Source organism: Miscanthus floridulus, chromosome 10 (assembly GCF_019320115.1).
Source record: "Miscanthus floridulus cultivar M001 chromosome 10, ASM1932011v1, whole genome shotgun sequence".
Lineage (NCBI taxonomy): Eukaryota > Viridiplantae > Streptophyta > Magnoliopsida > Poales > Poaceae > Miscanthus > Miscanthus floridulus.
Window position 1 is genome coordinate 13,124,811 of NC_089589.1, and position 21,127 is coordinate 13,145,937.

The following is a 21,127-nucleotide window of genomic DNA, read 5'->3' on the forward strand; positions in this document are numbered from 1 at the left end:
TCCGCACCCGCACCCGCACCCGCACCCGCACCCGCATACGAGCGAACTCTCCCGAACGAAGCCCAACGGACGGTCCGGACCAGCCAGAGCGAGACCACCAACGGCCACCACTTTGCCACGTCTCACCATTTCGCCACGTCCCACCGCCGCGCCACGACCCGCACACGCAGCCCGCCCGGGAAGTGCGACGCGAGCCAGGCTGGGGCGCGACGAGTCGGGTGCGGCGCGCTCGGTGCCCTGCCCCTGCACTTGCCTTCCCTCGTGCACTCGCTGCGCTGGTGTGGTGTGTCCCAGTGCTTCTCCTCCCCTTCCCTTCCCTTCCCTTATTCCATCCATCATCATCTCCACCTCTTCCCCCAATTCCTCCTCCTCCTCCTCGCCGCCGCCACTCGCCGTAGGGTTTGAGAGCGCATCCCATTCCAATCGCCCGACTCCGCCGCGAGATCGGCGGCTCCCATCCCAGATTCGTCAGCGCCCGGCATCCGCACCGGCCCCCGTCGGAACCCAAACCATTTGCCCTCGACTCGCGGACGAGGATGCCTCGGTAGCGTGCGAGAAAGCTAGGGTTCTCGCGCCGGGGGGCCATGGAAGACGCCGCCGCGGGCACCGGGCCACGGGACGATCCCGATCGGGCGGCGCCGCAGGGCCTCGCCGCCGCCTCCCCCGCGGAGGCGGCGGCCGCTGGTGGCGTGAAGACGGAGACCGCCGGTGGGGCGGAAGCGCCTGCTGCGGCACGCGCAGCCGGTGAGGCCGAGCCGGGTGGAGGCGGCGCCGCGGGGCGTGGGGGTGACGCGGAGGGCTCGGCGAGCGAGCCCACGGCGGAGGCTAACGAAGGCGGCGGCGGCGCCGCTGCTGCTACTGCGGGCGAAGAGCTCCCCGCGGCGCGTGAGGCGGACGGGGACGGCGGCGCGGGCGAAGGGCGGGCTGCTGTGCACGTGGCGAGTGAGGTGGCTCAGGGCGGCATTGCGGGGGGATCGCGAGATGTGGATCCCGCGGTGCTCGAGGCGAAGATGGAGGTGGTGGACTTGGGTGGCGACGCGAGCAAGCAGAAGCAGCGCTCCCTGTCGGCTTGTATGGCCAGCGAGGTGGATGTGGGGAGCGATCCGGGGGCAGAGCAGGATTTGGGTCCTGTGGCGTCTGAAGTGGAGATGGAGGTGGGTGACAGCCATTTTCGGGAACAAGAGTGCGCTGGAGCGGCTGGGGTGTCTGAGGTGAAGATGGAGGTGGATGGTAGCCGTGTTCAGGAACAAGAGTGCGCGGGAACGACAGTGGCGGGAGAGGCTAAGATGGAGGAAGCTGATGGAAGAGTAGTGGAGGTGGATGATAGCCGTATTCGGGAGCAAGAGCGCGCGAGAGCGGCTGGGGCGTCTGAAGTGAAGATGGAGGTGGATGACAGCCGTGTTCCGGAACAAGAATGCGCGAGAACGGCTGTGGCGGGAGAGGTTAAGATGGTGGAAACTGATGGAAGGGTGGTGAACCAAGGGACTGCTGCCACATCTGCTGGGGGCCTTCCGGTGCGCGCCAAGGAGGCAGGGGAGTGCTTGGTCGGCCGTTACATTGGCCGCCACGTGCTGGGGCATGCGTGCGTTCTTATTGGGAAGGTTGCGTCCTATGATAGCACAGCTGGCGTGTACAGCGTGGTGTTTGAGGATGGACATGCTGAGGATTTGGCGTTTCCTCAGCTCCGGGAGTTCCTCATGCCCGACGAGAACGGTGCGTTAGGCATGAAGGTGAGCTGCAGGAAGAGGAAGCTAGACCTGCTGGTTTTGTCGGGGAGTGCCTCGGAGGTGAAAGAGCCAGCAAGTACTAGGCAGAGGGTTGACGGATGCGAGATGCCTGCCAACTGTGATGCGCTGCAGTATAGTGGGTCTGGCTCGGATATGTCCGAGGATATCGAATCTTCGAGTAATTCATCTGATTTCACTAAAGAAGAACCATCCGAGCCACGCCCACCTGTACAGGCTGTGGAGTTGCCCCCGTCATCGGGAGACATTCCTGTGCCAGAAGATTCCATAAGCTATCTCTTTTTGGTTTATAACTTCCTGCGATCCTTCAGCGTGCAGCTGTTCCTGAGTCCGTTTGGGCTGGATGATTTTGTTGCAGCCATTAATTGCGCTGTTCAGAATAACTTGTTGGATGCTGTATATGTCTCGCTACTGCGGGCACTGAAGCGGCATCTTGAATCTAAATCTGCTGAAGGATCTCAGATGGCTTCGAATTGCTTAAAGTACATATACTCTATCTACCCCCTTTTAAATACAGTAACTATTTTATAGGTATTGCATTTATTTTTTACTTAAAATTCTGACAATATTTCACTTTCCTTGAACCGTGTACAGGTATCTGGATTGGACATTACTAGATGCATTGACTTGGCCAACTTTCTTACTAGAGTACCTGTATGTGATGAGGTGCATTAAGAATCTAGGGGGGCAGAGTTTTGCTAGAAACCTCCTAGCTGCCGAATACTATAAACTTCCTGTTGCCACGAAGTTGAGGGTGCTGCAAATACTCTGTGACCATGTCCTTGAATCAGAAGAATTCAAAACTGTACTGGATGATCGAGTAGGCTACAATGAGGAGATGGAATATGAGATAGATTCTAGCACCTTTTGGGAGGCTGGTTCAAGAGCAGTCTCGACTAGAGCCTCAAAGGCCTCAGCTTACAAAATGATGAATGATTTACAGAACTTTGAAAGTGCTCCAAATGTAACAAATCCAGATGTTGCTGTAGCAGATGTTTCTCAGGACGGCAATAGTGATGATTGCCGAATATGTGGAATGGATGGGACTTTGGTATGCTGTGATGGCTGCCCATGGGCATATCATTCGAGATGTATTGGTCAAAACAAAGCTTTCCTTCCCCATGGAGACTGGTTCTGTCCAGAATGTGTGGTCAACAAGCTTGGACCAACTTCGTCAAGAATTGAACGTGGTGCAAGAGGAGCTCAAATGTTTGGCGTTGATATGTGCGGGAGGCTATTCTTAGGAACCTGCAACTATTTACTGGTGTAAGTTCTTGCTTATTAATCATACAATACGTCTACTAAAGATTTGTTTTGCATGACCTGCTATTGTTTGTCCTATACTTCCTTTAATGTTTTGTTCCATCAAATACTGCAGGATCGAAACATCTTCAGATGTAGAGTCTTATGCAAGATATTACAATCATTATGATGTTGTCAAGGTCCTCCAGAGACTTGCTCCCTCAGATGCATATGTGGATATATGCAGGCAAATAATGGAATACTGGAAACATTTACTCGGTACAGTTCAGAGTGAGAGATCAACAATATTGGAAAAGGTTGGTACAAGACATACTCCACAATCCAGTATGTTGAGTTTTACTCCAACAAAATCAGAAGATGAAAGTGGCTGGACAACTTCAAAAGATGGTGGGGACAGTAAAACAGTAGCACTTCCTCAAACAAATACACAACAGAAATTTGTTGGTAATCAGTATACAGTGTGCTCTGCTGAACACCTGGATAAACAAAAATGCATGTCAAGCTTAGGTGTTGTCACCGAGAAGAATGTTGAAGTTTGCAAGGAAGCTCTGTCAGCTCAGAACAACATACATAATGCACCTAGAAATGGAAATTCTGGACCATTTGTGCCATCCTCCATTTCTCATCAGAATAGATCTGTTGGAATGGTTATGTCTAACATAGCACAAGCACAGCCAGCTCATAGTATATATCGTCCAGATTTATCCACTGTTTCTGCAAAGGCAGAATCATTTCGTCCATCTTTGCAAGATAAACACCAGCTTCAGCTGTTTACTGAAAGATCTGGAAACATGAGTTGTGGCAAGGCAGCAAAATCGTCTTCTTTTAAACCGCAAGCATACATGAATCTCTACAATCATGGCAACATTGCAGCGTCTGCTGCTGCCAATCTAGCTGTTATAACATCCGATGAAGGTAAGGTTTCCGCATCCCAACTGACCTTAAAACCAAAGAGGAAAGTGGCTGCAGACAATGTTCTACAGTTGAAAGCATTTTCCTCAGCAGTCGCACAATTTGTTTGGCCGAGTACTGAAAAGAAGCTTATTGAAGTTCCAAGAGATAGATGTGGTTGGTGCCTTGCTTGCAGAAGTTCAGCAAGTGGAAACAAAAAGGCTTGTTTTCTTAACATGACCACGACAAATGCTGCTAAAAGTTCTGCTCGAGTTCTTAGCACCATGCGTGTAATAAAAAATTCTGACAGCCACTTCTCCAGTATTGCTGCTTATTTAGCCAACATGGAGGAAAGTTTGCGTGCCCTGTTGGTTGGTTCACTACAAGACGTGCAGCAGAGAGAACGGTGGCGTCAACAACTAGAAGAAGCTTCCAACTGCAGAACTATAATACCCCTCTTGCTTGAGGTGAGTTACAGGATTTTCTTTTTGGCATCCTTTGATACCTCTCAATATTCTACAACTAAGTTGTGATAAGCATATTGCTGTGAATGCCAGCAGTGTTAAGGTGGCATCAAATAGAATAATATTTTTCAGTTTCTTATGCAGCTTGAGCTAGGTACATAATATCCTTGCATGCATTTTATCTAATAAATGAAATTAACTCTAATGTTAGAAACCAACAAAAAATTGTTCCTATAAATCATTGATATTTGACTCAAAGAAATAGCTGGAAAGGTGTTTTGTGAAATAGATAATTCAGTAGTGAAAGATATAGTAAATTTTACTTTGCCCCATGTAAAGCTAAACTTGTTTCAGTTTGAACTGGTATATGTATATATTTTCATTTATCGACAGTGTATGCCACAATAAGTTTTGCTTTGAGCAAAACCTTGTGAAATAAAACTTTCATGAGACTTCGTGGCTTTCAATCATGTATATGAGGCACCATGAAGGTTTTATTAGATTTGTTATGGTTTCATGATGTTGAAACTTACTTTAACATAACAGGGTGCAAAATAAAATTGTTTGTTAACCCTAGTGCAAAGGGAAACAAAGAATTCTGTACCTGGTGTGAAAAGCAACTCACTCGAAAGAAAATTCTCCTAATAGAGCCACTGCGATAAACATACCAGATACAACAAAATAGAAAAGTTGCATGGTAATGCCACCTTGTGCTTCACTAGCACAACTCTGGTATGATTACAAGTACTAGATGATGTCTTTTGTAGGCGAACAAAAGAGTGTGGATATATAGTACTCCCTCCGTTTCAATTTGTAAGTTGTTCTGACTTTTTTAGATACATAGCTTTTGCGTCTACGTATCTAGATGTACATTATGTCTAGATACATAGTAAAAACATTTAATTTAAACAATGTATCTAGAAAAGCCAGATGACTTGTATTTTGGAATGGAGGGAGCAGCGTGTTAATGTGATAATATTGCGTATTAATTGCTTTTGGAGAATCAAGTTAGATATGCAATAAATGGTATTGAAAGAAAGATAAATAGCCTAGCTGAAGAAGGTTATTGCCATAAATAGCAGTGAAAAATGAATTCAATTGTTGTATTAAAAATTGTTACATATTATATGCAGTTGGAAAGCAACATCCGTGGAGTAGCATTTTCTGCAAGCTGGTTGAAGCCAATAGACGATTGGCCTGTGGAATCTCCGGGTCCATCGCCGGTAGCATCTCGTCCTGCACAATACCAAAAGCGTGGGGCTGGTGGAAGGCGTGGCAGAAAACGTTTGTTGGCGTCTGAATCTGGTACTGCTACTGACGATGACAACAGCTGGACTTGGTGGACCGGAGGAAATATAACAAAACGTACTTTGCAGAGGGGGGCTCTTCTACATTCAACCATAAGAAAAGCTGCTCGCCAAGGTATTACATGTTTTAACTATTAGAAGTCTTACTTGATCCTCTATCAGTATTCAGGACATGAACAAGTTGCCGTGTTTTTGTCACCTATTAGGCGGTAAAAAAAGGATAGCAGGTTTATCTTACCATGAAGGTTCCAATTTTCCAAGACGATCTCGGCAATTTTTCTGGAGAGCATGTGTTGGACTAAGCCAGACTTCATCTCAACTTGCTCTGCAGGTTTGCACTTCTGTCCTGATGTTGCAAAGAACCTACCTTAGCACAAACCTAATAATCATTTCTCTCAGGTTAGATATCTTGATGCCCACATCAGATGGAAGGAGTTCATCCCTCCAGATCAAATTCCTTCAGATGGAAAAAGCTCTGATGCTGACTTTTCTGCCCTCAGAAATGCTGTACTCTGTGATAAAAAAATAATCGACAATAAGATAAGATATGCACTTAAGTTTCCCAACCAAAAGCATCTTCCTGTCCGTCTGACAAAAAATATCTTGGAAGCAGAAAGTGATCAGGATGAAAGTGGAAAATTGTGGTTTTCTGAAAACCATGTGCCACTGTACATGGTACGAGAATTTGAGCAGCATGCTGAGGCTAGCTCCTTGCCTACTCCAAGAATTCCAAACTCTAACTGTTTTACCAATTTATACCCAAGGCGAGTAAAAGCATCTGACGGAGATGTCTTTTCCTATCTCTTTCACAAGGGAGAAGTCTATCCCTGCACCTCATGCAAGAAGGATGTTCTCTACAGGTTTTTCTACGTCGCCTCATATACTGATTAACAATTATACATTTATTCTTTTTGAGATACTGACATTTTCTATTTTGATTGATCACATGCAGGGATATTGTTAAATGCAGCTCTTGTCAAGGTATGGATATATGCCATGCTTTTTAGATTATCTGTTTTCCAAAAAAAAAATCTTGCAATATCCAAGAAGATATTTGATCAATTTCTGATATTTCGAATACTTTAGTCACAATGTTGCTATCTAAAAATAACTTTCAGGTAATTGTCATAAAGAGTGTACATCAAGATCTGTTGTTAGCAAAGGAGGCAGTGCTACTTCCAGTTTGATATGCAAGTTATGCCTCCAGAAGCAGAGTCTTATGCTCACTAGTTACAAAACAAATACAAATGCAAGTTATATCCAGCATCAACAGAAGAGTAATGGCCAACAGCCAGTGGCCGCTCCCAGAATTGTATTTAAGGTTACTTCTTCCCATTCTGCTGAACCTGCTCCCAAAGTTGAAGCCGAGCCAGTCACAAAGGTTAAAGCACAACCAGTTGGAAAGGTGGAAGCTACAACCCAGCCAGTTGTGAATGTGAAAGCCGAGCCACTCATGAAGGTGGAAGCCCAGCCACTCGCTAAAGTGGCAACTCAGAATATCACTAGTGTCCAAAAGAAAAAAGCTAAAAAGTCAAAGTCAGAAAAACCAACGAAGGCTAAAAAAGTTCAACCGATCACATATTTTGGTCTCATATGGAAGAAAAATAAGAATGACAAGGATGATGGAAGTGAGTTCAGGGCGAATAATGTAATCCTTAAAAGCAAGGATGGTATAGGTTCGTCAATAAAACCGAAATGTTGTCTATGTGACAAAGCTTATTCTCCGGATTTCCTGTATGTACGCTGTGAGAAGTGCACAAGTAAGTTTATTTAGCATTGCTGTAGCTTAGAGCATTATCTTTTTTTGTGTTATGTTTCAGTTCTTTTTTTAACATCTCGAAATTCCCTGCTTACAGATTGGTTTCATGGTGATTCCTTGCAACTTGATGAAGATAGGCTTGGTGAGTTGCTTGGATACCGATGTTGTAGGTGCCGAAGGAGAGCCATACCCCCATGTCCTCATTCAGATAATTATGTAAAGCCTGAACCAGAAATTAGTGAGCAAACAGTTGCAACATCATTGCTGTCAACTATGCTATCTAGTGAGGAGACTTTTGCTTTAGCAGATCAGGACCCACTGCTTGCTTCATATGGAATAGTTGAACCAATTGGGGAAGAAACAAGGGATGTTGATATATCAGCGAACACGGCAAGCATTGCCCCAGGAAGTAACCAGAAGCTGTCTATAAGAAGAGCACAAACTAAAATTTCTGAATACCTTGATCAAGCTGGTAAACCTGTGAATGAGTATTATATCCAGAATACACCTTCAGGCAATGGAAACATCAATTTCAGCCATATGAATGAAATTTCTTTTTCGGAGGCTGATAGTGTGGATGCTTCAGAACTATTGGGGTGGGATTTTTCCAAAGGAACTGCATATGCTGCCCCACCTGATTTCACTTCTAATCACCAGCAGAATGACACTAGCTGTGGCAGCTTTGTGATGGACGAGTATGAACCCCAAACTTATTTCTCGTTCACTGAGCTGCTTGAAGCTGATGACACACACCTTGACAATGCATTTGGGATGGCTACTGGTCTGCAAGATGATGTTAACGGCACCGGAAGCTTTGCTCAACAAGGAGTTGGTTTTGATGATATGTCTTTCATGGTAGAAGATGGAGCTTCAAATATGAACTTCCCAACAAATGGTCCCACACCTGAAGAGGTAGCATGCCTCAACTGCATGAATACTCAGCCGCCACCCGATCTACGATGTTCTGTCTGTGGCCTGCGCATACACCAGCATTGCTCACCGTGGGACCAAGGTTTAGAGCCCGTTGTGAGCGGCAATTGGAGTTGTGGTGGTTGCCGCGGATGGCAATGATAGACTTCTGAACTTCATTGCCTCTGTTTAGAGTGGCGACTGCCAGTTGTGATGGCAGGTAAATCCACCGATATTCCATTTAGATACTTATCGGATTTCTTGTTATCAGTCTCTGGGTTTATAGTTACTGAGCATGCTTTCTGTTTAGGTGGAAGGTACAAGTTTGAAGAGAGCCATCCTCCATGAATCTGGATGAAAATTCTCCAAGCTGTTGTCATGCTGTGCTACTGTTTGTTCGGATCATTTGACTATTTGACCTAATTTTAACCATTATAAAGTTAGAAAAAAAAAGAGTAGCAATTACTGCTGGGAGGTTACACTGTACATACTAAAAGGATGGGTCGACAGCGACCATTTTCCATTCTTTAGGCTGTTTATTTTTGGGGAGTTTTAGAGCTAGGATGCTGTTAGCACATAGCAACATGGTATATGGGTCGTCGGGAAAACCATATTCATGTAATTGTATTATCCTTGGGTTCTCTCTTCTCTCCTTTTGAGATAGAAGTGTCTCTTGGTCAAGAGTGGCCATTTCTATGCCTATGCAGCTATGCTCCATATATTGCCTACAGTTTTTTTAATTGTTTTCTCGGTTTGTGAAAATTGCTTATTATTGCATTTGCCTAGGTCAACTAATTAATTAAATGGCATGCAATTTAGTTCCATTCTTCCTCTAAATTAATTACTCTCAGTCATCAACATAAGGCGTTTTAGAGAACCTAAGTTAGGGCATGTACAACATCTAGGCGGTAGATGTCAATAAGTTTTTGGCAAGCCTCATAAAGAAAACATAGCTTAACCCAGATGGAATAATGGTTGTTAAGTTATGCGTCGATAATTGAAGTACTCTGTCTATCACTACGTATTTTCATATTTTGTCAGTGTCGTCTCTTGACAAGTCTATTAGGCATTGTATTGTGTGTGGATGTCGGCTCTTTATTACGAAGAGAAAACATATAAACTCCAATGGCTTGGCTATTTTTGTTGTGTAGCCTATTTTAGAATTTGTATAGTAAAAAATAGGCTACAACAAATGTTTTATCTGACTTTGTAAAATAAAAATTTGTGGTCATAGAAAGTCAATCATGGACGCTCACTATCTGACTTTGTAAAATAGCAAGGTTATTGTAGACCTCTTCTTTTTTGAGAAAATTTCTATATTATAAAATAGCTAAATAAATAATAAAATTTGGCTTCTCATTTTAGCCCATCTGTTAGAGTGACGTATTTGGATTACTTTCGGGGCTTGTCAAAACTCGTCCGAGGGTAACTTGACGCTAGTTTGGCTTGCCATGCTTTTTCCTTCAGCATTGGGTTTCTCGTTTTCCCGCTGGCTCACGAATGAATTGGTCACTGCGGCTTTGGCGTGCGTGCTCTATCCGAACATGCCCGTCAGCCCGTGGTTGATTCAAAGGCCAGCGATCTGATCTAGGCGTCCGGCGTAGAGATATGGCAGCGGGTCGAGTAAGGTGCGCATAAAGCATTTATCCGTCCGCAAGCATATTCATGATTATAATCACCTTCGAGTAAGGTGTGGGTCAAGTATTTATCTGTCCGCGAGCATATTCGTGATCTTAGCTTTCTTACCTATGCTCACGTCCAACGGGAATCAGGTATCCGTCAAAGTATATTCAAGAAAGATCAAATAATAAAAAATCATTGCGATATGAAATAATAAATTCATAGTTAAATGGCACGCAAATATGTCAATCTCACATAAAGTTTACACGGACAATATACAACAGTTTACACGCCACAGTACATTATAGATTCATAATCCAGTCATTCATGCTCATACAAATAAAATAAAACAACTTACACAATAACTAAAGTAACAAGTTCATAGCTCACACGACCGCTTTATGCAACCATTGGTAAAAAATATTATAATTATAATTCCACATGCTATGCATATGCTGTAAATTACATATTAAATGAGCTAGTCAACATGACATGTATATCACATAGGTCCCCGCCCCGCTAGAGCTCTCAGCTGGCCCCTTCTTCTGGTCTTCGCCCGGCTAGAGCTCCTGTCGGTCCCTTCTTCCCGTCCCTATCCGACTAGAGCTCGTCGGCAGCCGCATGTGCCTGCGGCCGTCCCCTTCCTCCCTATCCCCGCCGCCCCTCCGCTCGCCTCCAGAATGGGCCATGACGGTGCTGCCCTCGGCCTGCCCATCCTAGATGCTGCGTCGTATGGAAGAAGAAGGGTGAATAACGCATGTTGTAAACCTATGTTTTAGATGTTTTTATTTTTATGTTGCAAATGTTTTACATGGATGTTGTAAAAGTAGATCGGGATGTTGCAATGGTTGTACACGTATGTTGCGAACTTTTGCTCCCAATGTTTCGTCTGTTTTTTCAGACGTACGCTGCAAGTGTGTTTATTTGGATGCTGCATATGTTTCACACATATGTTGCCAGTGTTTTATCTGGATGTTGCGTATGTTCTTACAATGTTTTTCAGGTGTTTTTGCAAGTGTTTTAGATGTATATTTCAAGTGTTTCATTTATCTTCAGACGTATATTGCAAGTGTTAAATCTGAATGTTTCAAAAGTAGATTAAATGTTGCATCTTTCTCTTCGTCTTCTTCTACCTCGTGTCGGTGTTTTCTTCTCCTGTGGACGTCAACTAGGCATCCGAACCAAAGGCACACACGGGCGCTGCCCTTTCCGTCTCCTCTCGATGCTCGTGACCTTCGGGGCGACGTGATAAACTTGGTCCAATACGGTCCGATCTACCATTTCCTAAGCAGGTTGGCCATTTCTGCAGATCCTGCTTCATTTACTGGGCTCTTGCATCTAACACACGGGCCGGGCTGTATTTCGGAAAAAGACGCGGCCCAGCCGTAGGAGGGTTCTGTTCTCTCCTTCGCTTGCTCCGCGCCGGCAGCCTCCCCACCTCCGCCGCCACCGCGATCTTGTTCTCAGTTCTGCGGCGGCGATTCCATTTTCCAAAAAAAAAAAAAAAAAGTTCTGCGGCGGCGATGGCGCTCTCCTCCTCCCGGCCGCACCACCACCTCCTTCGCCCCCTCCTCCGGGGCTTCCACGCCTCCGCGCGGGCCCTGGCGCGGGCGGAGCCGCACGAGTTCTCCAAGCCCAGCGGGTACCTGGGCAGCTGGGAGCCCGCGGCGGAGCCCCGGGAGGCGTGGGCGCGGCTGGACCGGCTGCGCAAGGGGTACGCGCGCGACGTGCGCCAGCTGCGGCGGCAGTACGCCTACGAGGTGCAGCTGATGGAGGCCGAGCGGCAGCGGAAGGCCGACGCCCGCGCCGAGGCCGCCCGCATCGCCAACCAGGAGCGCAAGGCCGCCAAGCTCGCCGCCGCCCAGACGCGCGCCGCCGAGCGCCGCGCGTTCGAGGAGGACTTTCGCCAGACCCTCGTAGGCTTCGATCCTCTTGTCTCCTTCCATCCCTTGCTCCAGTTGCCCGCAGTACTTGCAGGCTTGCACGCTTCCAACTTGTTTGATTAAATTGCCTCATCCGTTCGGGCTTTTAAAATGCGAGCCTTAACACTGTCTTAGTTGCTATATATTGTTAGTTTCTGATTTGTGTGGCCATCTGATTAGTTTCAGAAACATGTCTTAGAACAACGTCTCAAGACACCATTAGCGCTCAACTAGTCAACTATGCAGTGAAGTGAAAACGTATATAGCAACTAGATTTGTAACTGAGATGAGATAATGTGTGCAGATGAAAGAAAGAGCTGAGAAGCTGGAGAGCTGGCGGAAAAAGGAGAAGCTCAAAGAGCAGAAGAAGTCAGAACAGAAGGAGCTCCTGCGCAAGAAGAGCAGTATGTGGCTTTCTGAAGATAAAATTGAACAGCAAATACTCACTGCTATCATGCAAACCACTCCTCTATGAGGTTGGTTCTGTGAGGTAGTTGTACTGTCTTTCTTTTTGTGGTGTTGCAATCTTTTCTCACTCCTCTTAATTCCGAAACAGGAAGGACATTCATCTTTAACTTTTATTTAACGTGTTTGGAATAAAAAAAAAACTTCACACCTATAACCTATTGAAGTGCAGAACTCAAAATCAAGTCTTTTTAAATATATTAAATTGCTGCATATATTACATGTCTGTATTTTAGATTGTATCGGTGTTTTTTTTGGTCTTCAATCCTACTGGAACATAATTTTCCTTAAGTATTGGAAGTTTGGAACCACAGTGATTCTAAGTCTGATTTTAGTCTGCTTATTGATTTGTAATTTTTATTCAATTAGACATCATATATTACAAACATATGGCTCACTAAGCTTTACATGAAGCTGCATAGATCTTAGAGAAAAGCCAATGCTGAAAAATCACAGGCTAAAACATTCGCTCGATCAGCTAGATACATCGTATAAGGTGTATTACATTCTGTAGACTTCTTAAATTTAAGGGACGAGTATTATAAGGCAGAAGCAACATCAGATGCTGTTTAGCTTGGAGTTCAGTAGTTTCAATTAGCTGTAGATCTCAAGGAATATATGTAGCTCCACATTGATAACAACTTCCTATGAAATAATACCAGGCTTAGGGTGTTCACAGACCCCACATAAAAATTATTAAACTTTAATTTGTATTACTCACGTTAGATAAACAGAAATTAGTGCTAGTACAATGTCAGTGGACTATTGAATGGGTGCATAACTCTTCTGTATACAATCTTTGGCTCTTTACGAATATTTGCACAAGATTTGAGTTTCATTACTAGGGAGGGACAAGTTGATGCACCAAATAGATGCAATATGACTGTATGAGGCATGTCCCCCGTTAATGGTAAGTTGTTATCTGGTCAGGCTGCAATACATGGAGCTTTGAAAAGGCTGATAGCTCTGGGACTTCAAAGAGGACATTTGAAGAGACTGCAGAAGAGCAGCACTTGATTTCACTAGGAACTGAGTTTACAAACATTGGTCTAAGATTTTAATTATGACTTTTAACATAAAAAAGATCGTCATGGAAACAAGAACCACATCAAAATATCCATGTGATTGTGATGTGTGAAACGTAGAGCGAACAATCAAGCAAATTTTGGTACTAAACTCTAGGAAAACTCGGTGTGAGGTATCCTTGCTCTGAGCCCTGCAAAATGGTCCAAAATAATATCCATTCTGCCAAAAATGCAGTATGTGCTATAAAATATTACACTGAACTGATGGTGCTTTCTGAGTATAGGTGTTGTAACTCGCACAACTTCCAGTCATTTTGAGCATAGCGGACATGTGATTTTCAGATTGCATCAGTTGTGTTCATGTAGACGTACAGAATATGGAGTGGGTTTTGCTATTAAATTAGGAGTATTATTATTTTTGTAATACAGATTTAATACATAGCTAAACTCTGTTTAATAAGTACTATAATGTACACGGTTTGGTTTGAGATTTGGAAGATATGCCACTGGCGATTGGTGTTAGTTTGCATACTTGCATCTCCTGGGAATGGCATCGTTTGGATTTGTGGTTGTCACCTTATTGACAGACTTTATAGTCAGTAAAACATCACTACATTATCCACTTATGTGCTATAGTCGAAAATGCAGCAGGAAAAACCCTGTAGTGTCCTATATGGCTTCTTATGACTATAATCAGTTTGATGCTGAAGATGGTTGTGTCTTTATCTAGAACTCAAACTCTTAATCTATGACCATGGTCTTCGAGATACTGATGGGCATCGATTTTTTTTTTTTCCTTTTTGGCAGGAAAGCTAATAGTAGCATGCGAATCACGAGGGATGGACATCACATGGACGTATTCATCGCTCCCTGTGAGAACTAGTTCGCTGCTAGCATGCAGCCCTATGTATGAGCAATAAGAATGAACTCGGTATTTAATTAACGTGGAAAAGGTCATGCGTTTATTAGTTAGACTTGATCGCACCAAGCTGTGCTTGGAGAGATGGCTCTTGGCTAAGCAGAAATGATTTAGCTGGGTGGTGCACAACGGCCCGAGTCTGAACTTGCTGCCATCCTTTTCATGTCACGGATTACGATCCGTTTGTTGTTCTCATTTGCGTAGACGCATGATCTGGACGAAACATATATCCTTCCTTTTCCGTTTGGCAATTAGTGATTTCCCCTGTTACTTTGGACGAAGAACAATCACCATATCATCCAGTTATGCTAATGATTTTGTTCTACGTACGTTGATGGTCGAGGCTCTCTACAGTGCTGCCGATCTGTCCTAGTAGAGTGCAAGTCTGCAATCAGCTCGCCGCGAGAGAAGGGGGATATGATGCCGACGAGTAGGGCGAGCATGAAAAGAAGAGGCAAAGGCCAAAGCAAAAATGGAGGAGCCAAAGAAAGTGGCACATGATGCTTCGTTGAATCTTTCTTGTCACGCCGGAGGGGGGGTAATGATTTGGCCCACTGCTCAGCCTTGTCCCAACAAGGTAAAGATAAGCACGGCTAATAACTTGCACCTTGTTGTTGCTAAACATGACAGCATTCTAGAGTAGACCGTGTAAATAAAGGGGGGGAAATGGAATCATGAAAGTAGAACACTGGAATGGTCGAATGGAATGAATTCCTGAAAATATTCACACCTTGTTTGGGATGCTGAAAACTTTTGCATTCCTACATTTTTTTTCTATGAATTAAACTGATTCTATAAAATCTATATGTTTTTTTTCTTGAAATTCGTGTGTTTCAAACGGGCCCTTCAACCCCTTTTAAAATGTGGGATCTTTTTCCTATTTCTTCTGTGATGACAATAAACTGATTGTAGTCAGGCCATGTGTGGATTGTAGAACGTGGGTACTTGTATACTGATTCATGCGGAAATCACAGCCATTTCTAGTTAAAATTGAGCTGAATCATTGCGTTCCAATCACGCCCTGTGTGCCTCCGTAAAATTAGGTAGCCCTTTGCTTCCCTTTCATTGCTTTGGTGTTGACCTCCCTACTCGGCTGCTCGCTGGCGGTAGTGTGATGGACAAGGCTGCTCCCCTCCGGCTAGTACTAGACCTAGGCTAGGGGGGCCCACGGGCAGACAGAAACAGAGCAAAAGCGAAAAGTGGAAGCCTCCAGCACTGACAACCTGACACTGGTCTACGGAGGAGGACCGCCCAAACAGAGCAGTGGAGCAGCCAAGAGCCGAAGCACCAGCTCGATTCAAAAATCAAGAGTTGCACGGTAGGAGTAGTTCTCTCGTCCCAATGCAGATTGATGGAGCAGCCAAGATCACCAATGGCTTTCGCTGAGTGATTCCTCCCGACCTCTCCTTTCCTCCCTCGGCCCCTCGCTCCCATGCCGATCTTGCTTCACTCGCCGCCCCGTCATCCACGCCCGCAGCTGCCAGCGTCGGCAACGGCAACAATGTCCGTACGATTCTTGCTGCGTTCCGCGGCATTCCTGGCGATCTTGGCGGCAGCAACACCGGCCGCCTTGCCGGAGCCGGAGGTGAAGCCGAGCGACACGGACGCGCTGACCATCTTCCGGCACGGCGCGGACGCGCACGGCATCCTGTCCGCCAACTGGAGCACTGGCGACGCGTGCGCGGGGCGGTGGTTCGGCGTGGGGTGCTCGCCCGACGGCCGCCGCGTCACCTCGCTGACCCTACCCTCGCTGGACCTGCGCGGCCCGCTCGACCCGCTCTCCCACCTGGGCGAGCTCCGCGCGCTCGACCTCCGCGGGAACCGCCTCAACGGCACCCTCGACGCGCTGCTCCGCGGCGCGCCCGGGCTCGTCCTCCTCTACCTCTCCCGCAACGAGGTGTCGGGCCCCGTCCCCGCCGACGCGCTCGCCCGCCTCACCCGCCTCGTCCGCCTCGACCTCGCTGACAACAGCCTCAGCGGCGGCATCCCGTCGGCGGCGGCGTTCGCCGGGCTCACGGCGCTCGTCACGCTCAGGCTCCAGGATAACCTCCTCACGGGCCTGTTCCCCGACGTCGCCGCCGCGCTGCCCCGCCTCGCGGAGTTCAACGCCTCCAATAACCAGCTGTCCGGCCGGGTGCCCGACGCCATGCGCGCCAGGTTCGGCCTCGCGTCGTTCGCCGGCAACGCTGGCCTCTGCGGGCCCGCGCCGCCGCTGCCGCCCTGCTCGTTCCTGCCGCGGGAGCCCGCCCCGACGCCGCCTGCTTCGTCTTCGTCTTCGTCTCCGTCCGTGGTGCCATCCAACCCGGCGGCGTCCTCCTCCGTCGCCTCGTCCTCGCCAGCGCTGGCCACGCCGGAGTCGCTTGGCGGGGCTCGCAACCGTAATAAGGGGGGATTGAGCCCCGGCGCGGTCGCCGGGATCGCCGTCGGCAACGCCCTCTTCTTCCTCGCCCTGGCGTCGTTGCTCGTCGCGTGCTGCTGCTGCGGCCGAGGCGGCGACGGCGAGCCCGCGGCGGGCAGGAAGAGGAAGCGTCGCGGCCGCGTCGGCCTGGAGGACGGAGGCGGCGCGCTGTTCGGCCACCTCAAGGGGGAGCAGCAGCAGCCGGCTCGTCCGGGCAGCGCCGGCCGGTGCAGCGACGGCGGCGACAGCGACGGGGCGCGCAGCAAGCTGGTGTTCTTCGGCGCGGACGGCGGCGAGGAGGACGACGACGGCGACGGCGACAACGATGGCAGCGCCGGCGCGCCGCTGACCTCGCACCTGCAGCAGGGAAGGCGGCACGGGAGCCGGTTCCAGCTGGAGGAGCTGCTGCGCGCGTCCGCCGAGATGGTGGGCAGGGGCAGCCTGGGCACCGTGTACCGCGCCGTGCTGGGCGACGGCCGCATGGTCGCTGTGAAGCGGCTGCGCGACGCCAACCCCTGCGCGCGCGACGAGTTCCACCGGTACATGGACCTCATCGGCCGCCTCCGCCACCCGCACCTCGTCCCGCTCAGTGCCTTCTACTACGCCCGGCAGGAGAAGCTCCTCATCTACGACTACCTCCCCAACGGCAACCTCCACGACCGCCTCCACGGTACGGTACCGTCTCCCTCCGGCGACCTTGTTGCCAGTCAGTTACAATTACAACCATTGCCGTTGCGTGATCCGTGATCGACCTGGACCTGACACGAATCACGAATGCTCCTTGCCATTGTCTGCTTGAATGATGAATGATCCAGGGCACAAGATGTCGGGCGAGTCGCCGCTGGACTGGACGACGAGGGCGAGGCTGCTGCTGGGCGCGGCGCGCGGGCTGGCGTGCATCCACCGGGAGTACCGCACGTCGGGGGTGCCCCACGGCAACGTCAAGTCCACTAACGTGCTGATCGACAAGGACGGCGCGGCGCGCGTGGCGGACTTCGGGCTGGCGCTCCTGCTCAGCCCGGCGCACGCCATCGCTCGCCTCGGAGGCTACATGGCGCCGGAGCAGGCGGACAACAAGCGGCTGTCGCAGGAGGCCGACGTGTACAGCTTCGGCGTGCTGGTCCTGGAGGCGCTGACGGGCAAGGCGCCGGCTCAGCACCTGCAGCCGGCGGCGCCGGTACCGCCCGACGCGCACAAGAAGGGCGCGGCGGCGGGTGTCACGGCGATGAGCCTGCCGGAGTGGGTGCGGTCTGTGGTGCGGGAGGAGTGGACGGCGGAGGTGTTCGACGTGGAGCTGCTGCGGTACAGGGACATCGAGGAGGAGATGGTGGCGCTGCTGCACGTGGCGCTGGCGTGCGTGGCGCCGCGGCCCGATCAGCGGCCCTCCATGGGCGACGTGGTGAGGATGATCGAGAGCGTGCCCGTGGAGCAGTCCCCGGCCCCCGAGGAGGAGGATAGGGACGTCTCCGTCACGTCGCCGTCTGTCGGCGTCACCACGGACGACGGGGACGGTCGCCTCAGCAGCTACTAGTTGTCCGCTGTCCTGCCCAGATTCTGTGTTCTTGTGTGTGATCTTGACATCTTCTTCCATGTATGGCTTTGGGTCTTGAACATATTCGTCTCATCCGGCTTTTGCACGTCTGATCTGAGAATGGATTCATGGAGTGCTGCTCACTGTTGCAGCAGCAGCTGCAGTTTCCCTGCTTGTGAGACGATTTATGGATCTTGACTGACTGATATGCAGGGTTCTCTACTTCTCTTCGCATTGTTCAGCTAGTAACCTGCTGTCGTATGGAGTTCTCGAAAGATGGTAAAGACATTTGGATCGGTGACGTAACCAGGATTCGCTAGTCCGGAGTACCAGATTATTAGCGGTGGCTAACTTGGGGAGGAAGAAGGACACGTGGATAGGAGAAGCAGATTGAAATTTGGGCGATGAATCTGAATGGCTAGAGGATTCAAAGTTGAAATATAAATTCGCTGCCGTTCTCTTCTATTTAAATTTATGCGAACACACACCACAGCTCCGATTCTGGGCTGCTTTACAAGGACGCTGGGCCACAAGTAAAACAATTGCCCCTTTCCTTATTTTTCTTGTTCTTCTTAAAAGGAGTCGTAGACTTTTGTTTGAGTTCTTGCTGAAATTTCTTCTTTTGAGGCTTGAGATGATTCTTCTGCACCACATGGGCACTAGAACTCTCCTCACCGACCTTCTTGCCATGGACATCCTTTGCTCTCACCTTCTCTTTTAACATCCAAAGAGCCAATAAGCTTAGCAATGCCAAACTCTTGTCGCTTCTGTTCCAGAGAAGTAGCAAAATTAGTCCAAGTCTGTAGCAGCTTAGCAATCATACAGCCTGCCACACACTTGTCAAACAGCACACATCCAAACATTTCGAGTTCTTTTGCCAATGTTTGTACCCCATGAGCTTGTTCCACTACAGAACGACCATCGATCATTCAGTAGTCATGAAACTATTCCATGACATGCAACTCAGAACCAGCATCAGACACCCCATATTTGGCCTCAAGTGCATCCCACATGGCCTTGCCAGTCTGTAGCGGCACATATGCATCTACTATGGAGTCTCCTAGCATGCTCAAAATTGCTGCTTTGAACGTAGTATTAGCATGTTTAAACGCACGCTCCTCCTCAAGAGTGTGCAGCCCAGCTGATCTAGGTTCGACAACGAAGTAACAGTGCATAGCCGTCAACCATAATATGCACTTCTGCCACCACCTCTTATAGTGAGTGCCCTCAAACACATTTGGTTTTAGCATATCCGCAAAGCCAACTGCCAAAAATTGCCTATCACGTTTTTGGATTGTTAGATAATTAGGCATTTTCAATCCAAAAATTGCTATTGTGTGCTTGTGTGTCTTAAACGTTCTTGATCCTTTCATCTGCACACATTAAACAGTATGAACAAGTTGGTGACATCATGTATGTGCTTGTGTATCTTAAACGTGACGAGCATGGAGATGATACTCAAACTAAGGATTGACAGCGAAGATCTTAGAAGGTTCGTTCTAGAAACATACCCAGCGACAAAGCTGAATGCACTCGAAGACACAGTGCATGTCGATGTAGTCGTCCCGCTCGATGCAGTGCAGATGAAAGGATCAAGATGCCCAAGAGGAGGGTGAATTGGGCTAATTCTAAATTTCTTTGCAATAATTAAGTTCTATGGTTAGCCCAATTAACCCCTTGTGCTTAAAAAGTGTTTCTAGTTGTTCTACCGCATAAATGACTTGCAACCTAAGTTCTAATCCTACTCTAGCATGGCAATTCTATGAATTGTAAAGACAAGAATTGAATTGCTCAATGTAAATACTCAAAGTAATTGCTCAAATGAAATACTCAAAGTAAATGCTCAAAGTAAATAGAGAAGGAAGAACGCGGCGATGTTTTGCCGAGGCATCAGAGAGTCGTCACTTCCCACTAGTCCTCGTTGGAGCACCCGCGCAAGGGTGTAGCTCCCCCCTTGATCCGCGCAATGATCAAGCGCTCTCTACGGGTTGATTCTTCGACACTCCATCGCGGTGAATCACCCACAACCGCTCACAACTTGAGTTGGGTCATCCACAAGCTCTCCGGATGATCACCAAGCTCTCCAATCACTACCAAGTCATCTAGGTGATGGCGATCACCAAGAGTAACAAGCACAAACTCTCACTTGACCACGACAAGCCTAGGGAGAAAGATGGATGCACACTTTGCTACTCTTGATCTCACTAATGAGGGCTCTCTTTGGGATTCTCAAATCTCAATCACCTCACTAGGACCTTGCTCTTCTTGGCACTCACAAACGTGTTTCTCAGCTGTTGGAATGAGGAAAAGTGACTCAACACACGAGTGGAGCTTCTATTTATAACAAAGGCTAAAAACGAACCGTTATGCGCCTCTACGGGGTGACCGAACGCTCCGGTCATGTTGACCGGACACACCGGTCAGTATACCCCGAACTCCAGTGTTTACAGTGCGACCGGGTTACTGGAGTCGACCGGACACTGGCCCTCAGCGTCCGGTCACATGACCTCTCAGTGTTCGGTCAAACCAAACGCATTCTCCTTGGTCAAATCAACTGACCGGACCCTACGGTCAGCGTCCGGTCGCACCGGAGCCAGCGTCCGATCAGTATTTGACCCTCTATTCACTTCCAACTCTCAATCATATGTGAATGAAGCTTACTCCATAGGATCTAAGGGCTTTATTGGAGCTACCTAGTGCTAGACTTAGCAAGTGTGCACCACACCTAACTCACTAGACTCACCTAGGTCAAGCTACCCGTCCATACCCCCTTTAATAGTACGGCTAAAGGAAAAACAAAGTCCTAAACTACTCTAAGTGTCTCTCCAACTCCAATCGACACTTAGAACTAGTCATCCTTAACCTTGTCGTCCATCTTTTGAAAACTGAAACGATTTCCATCGTAGGGG

At 48.0% G+C, this 21,127-nt stretch overlaps 3 protein-coding genes across 4 annotated transcripts; all 3 read left to right on the top strand.

Moving 5' to 3' along the window:
* Positions 1-293: 293 nt before the first annotated feature.
* LOC136486273 (DDT domain-containing protein PTM-like) lies at positions 294-9,051 on the top strand. The gene is made up of 10 exons (XM_066483148.1): positions 294-2,227; positions 2,340-3,011; positions 3,124-4,366; positions 5,497-5,785; positions 5,877-6,001; positions 6,070-6,530; positions 6,623-6,651; positions 6,789-7,430; positions 7,527-8,558; positions 8,649-9,051. The coding sequence occupies exons 1-9, from the start codon at positions 585-587 to the stop codon at positions 8,498-8,500; spliced, it is 6,078 nt and encodes a 2,025-aa protein (XP_066339245.1). The 5' UTR covers positions 294-584; the 3' UTR covers positions 8,501-8,558; positions 8,649-9,051.
* A 2,281-nt stretch (positions 9,052-11,332) lies between these two features.
* LOC136487677 (uncharacterized) lies at positions 11,333-14,570 on the top strand. Of its 2 annotated transcripts, none has more exons than XM_066484777.1 (3): positions 11,333-11,874; positions 12,185-12,370; positions 14,178-14,570. In XM_066484777.1, exons 1-2 carry the CDS (start codon positions 11,482-11,484, stop codon positions 12,353-12,355), a joined length of 564 nt encoding a protein of 187 aa, XP_066340874.1. In that variant the 5' UTR covers positions 11,333-11,481; the 3' UTR covers positions 12,356-12,370; positions 14,178-14,570. The 2 variants fall into 2 exon arrangements, with proteins under 2 accessions (XP_066340874.1, XP_066340873.1); XM_066484776.1 differs by having other exon boundaries at positions 11,364-11,874; positions 12,185-12,356.
* Positions 14,571-15,725: 1,155 nt separating this feature from the next.
* Positions 15,726-18,351, top strand: LOC136487679 (leucine-rich repeat receptor-like protein kinase PXC1). Its single transcript, XM_066484778.1, has 2 exons — positions 15,726-17,357; positions 17,503-18,351. Exons 1-2 carry the CDS (start codon positions 15,791-15,793, stop codon positions 18,216-18,218), a joined length of 2,283 nt encoding a protein of 760 aa, XP_066340875.1. The 5' UTR covers positions 15,726-15,790; the 3' UTR covers positions 18,219-18,351.
* The last annotated feature ends 2,776 nt before the right edge of the window (positions 18,352-21,127 follow it).

What these genes read in the sequence shown, in the direction of transcription:
- LOC136487677 (XM_066484777.1), top strand. Translation starts at nt 11,482, where the DNA reads ATGGCGCTCTCCTCCTCCCGGCCGCACCACCACCTCCTTCGCCCCCTC. An exon ending in AGGACTTTCGCCAGACCCTC is followed by an intron (nt 11,875 to 12,184) that starts GTAGGCTTCGAT and finishes TAATGTGTGCAG; the next exon opens with ATGAAAGAAAGAGCTGAGAA.
- LOC136486273 (XM_066483148.1), top strand. Translation starts at nt 585, where the DNA reads ATGGAAGACGCCGCCGCGGGCACCGGGCCACGGGACGATCCCGATCGG. An exon ending in ACCTGCAACTATTTACTGGT is followed by an intron (nt 3,012 to 3,123) that starts GTAAGTTCTTGC and finishes CAAATACTGCAG; the next exon opens with GATCGAAACATCTTCAGATG. An exon ending in TAATACCCCTCTTGCTTGAG is followed by an intron (nt 4,367 to 5,496) that starts GTGAGTTACAGG and finishes TATTATATGCAG; the next exon opens with TTGGAAAGCAACATCCGTGG.
- LOC136487679 (XM_066484778.1), top strand. Translation starts at nt 15,791, where the DNA reads ATGTCCGTACGATTCTTGCTGCGTTCCGCGGCATTCCTGGCGATCTTG. An exon ending in CCTCCACGACCGCCTCCACG is followed by an intron (nt 17,358 to 17,502) that starts GTACGGTACCGT and finishes TGAATGATCCAG; the next exon opens with GGCACAAGATGTCGGGCGAG.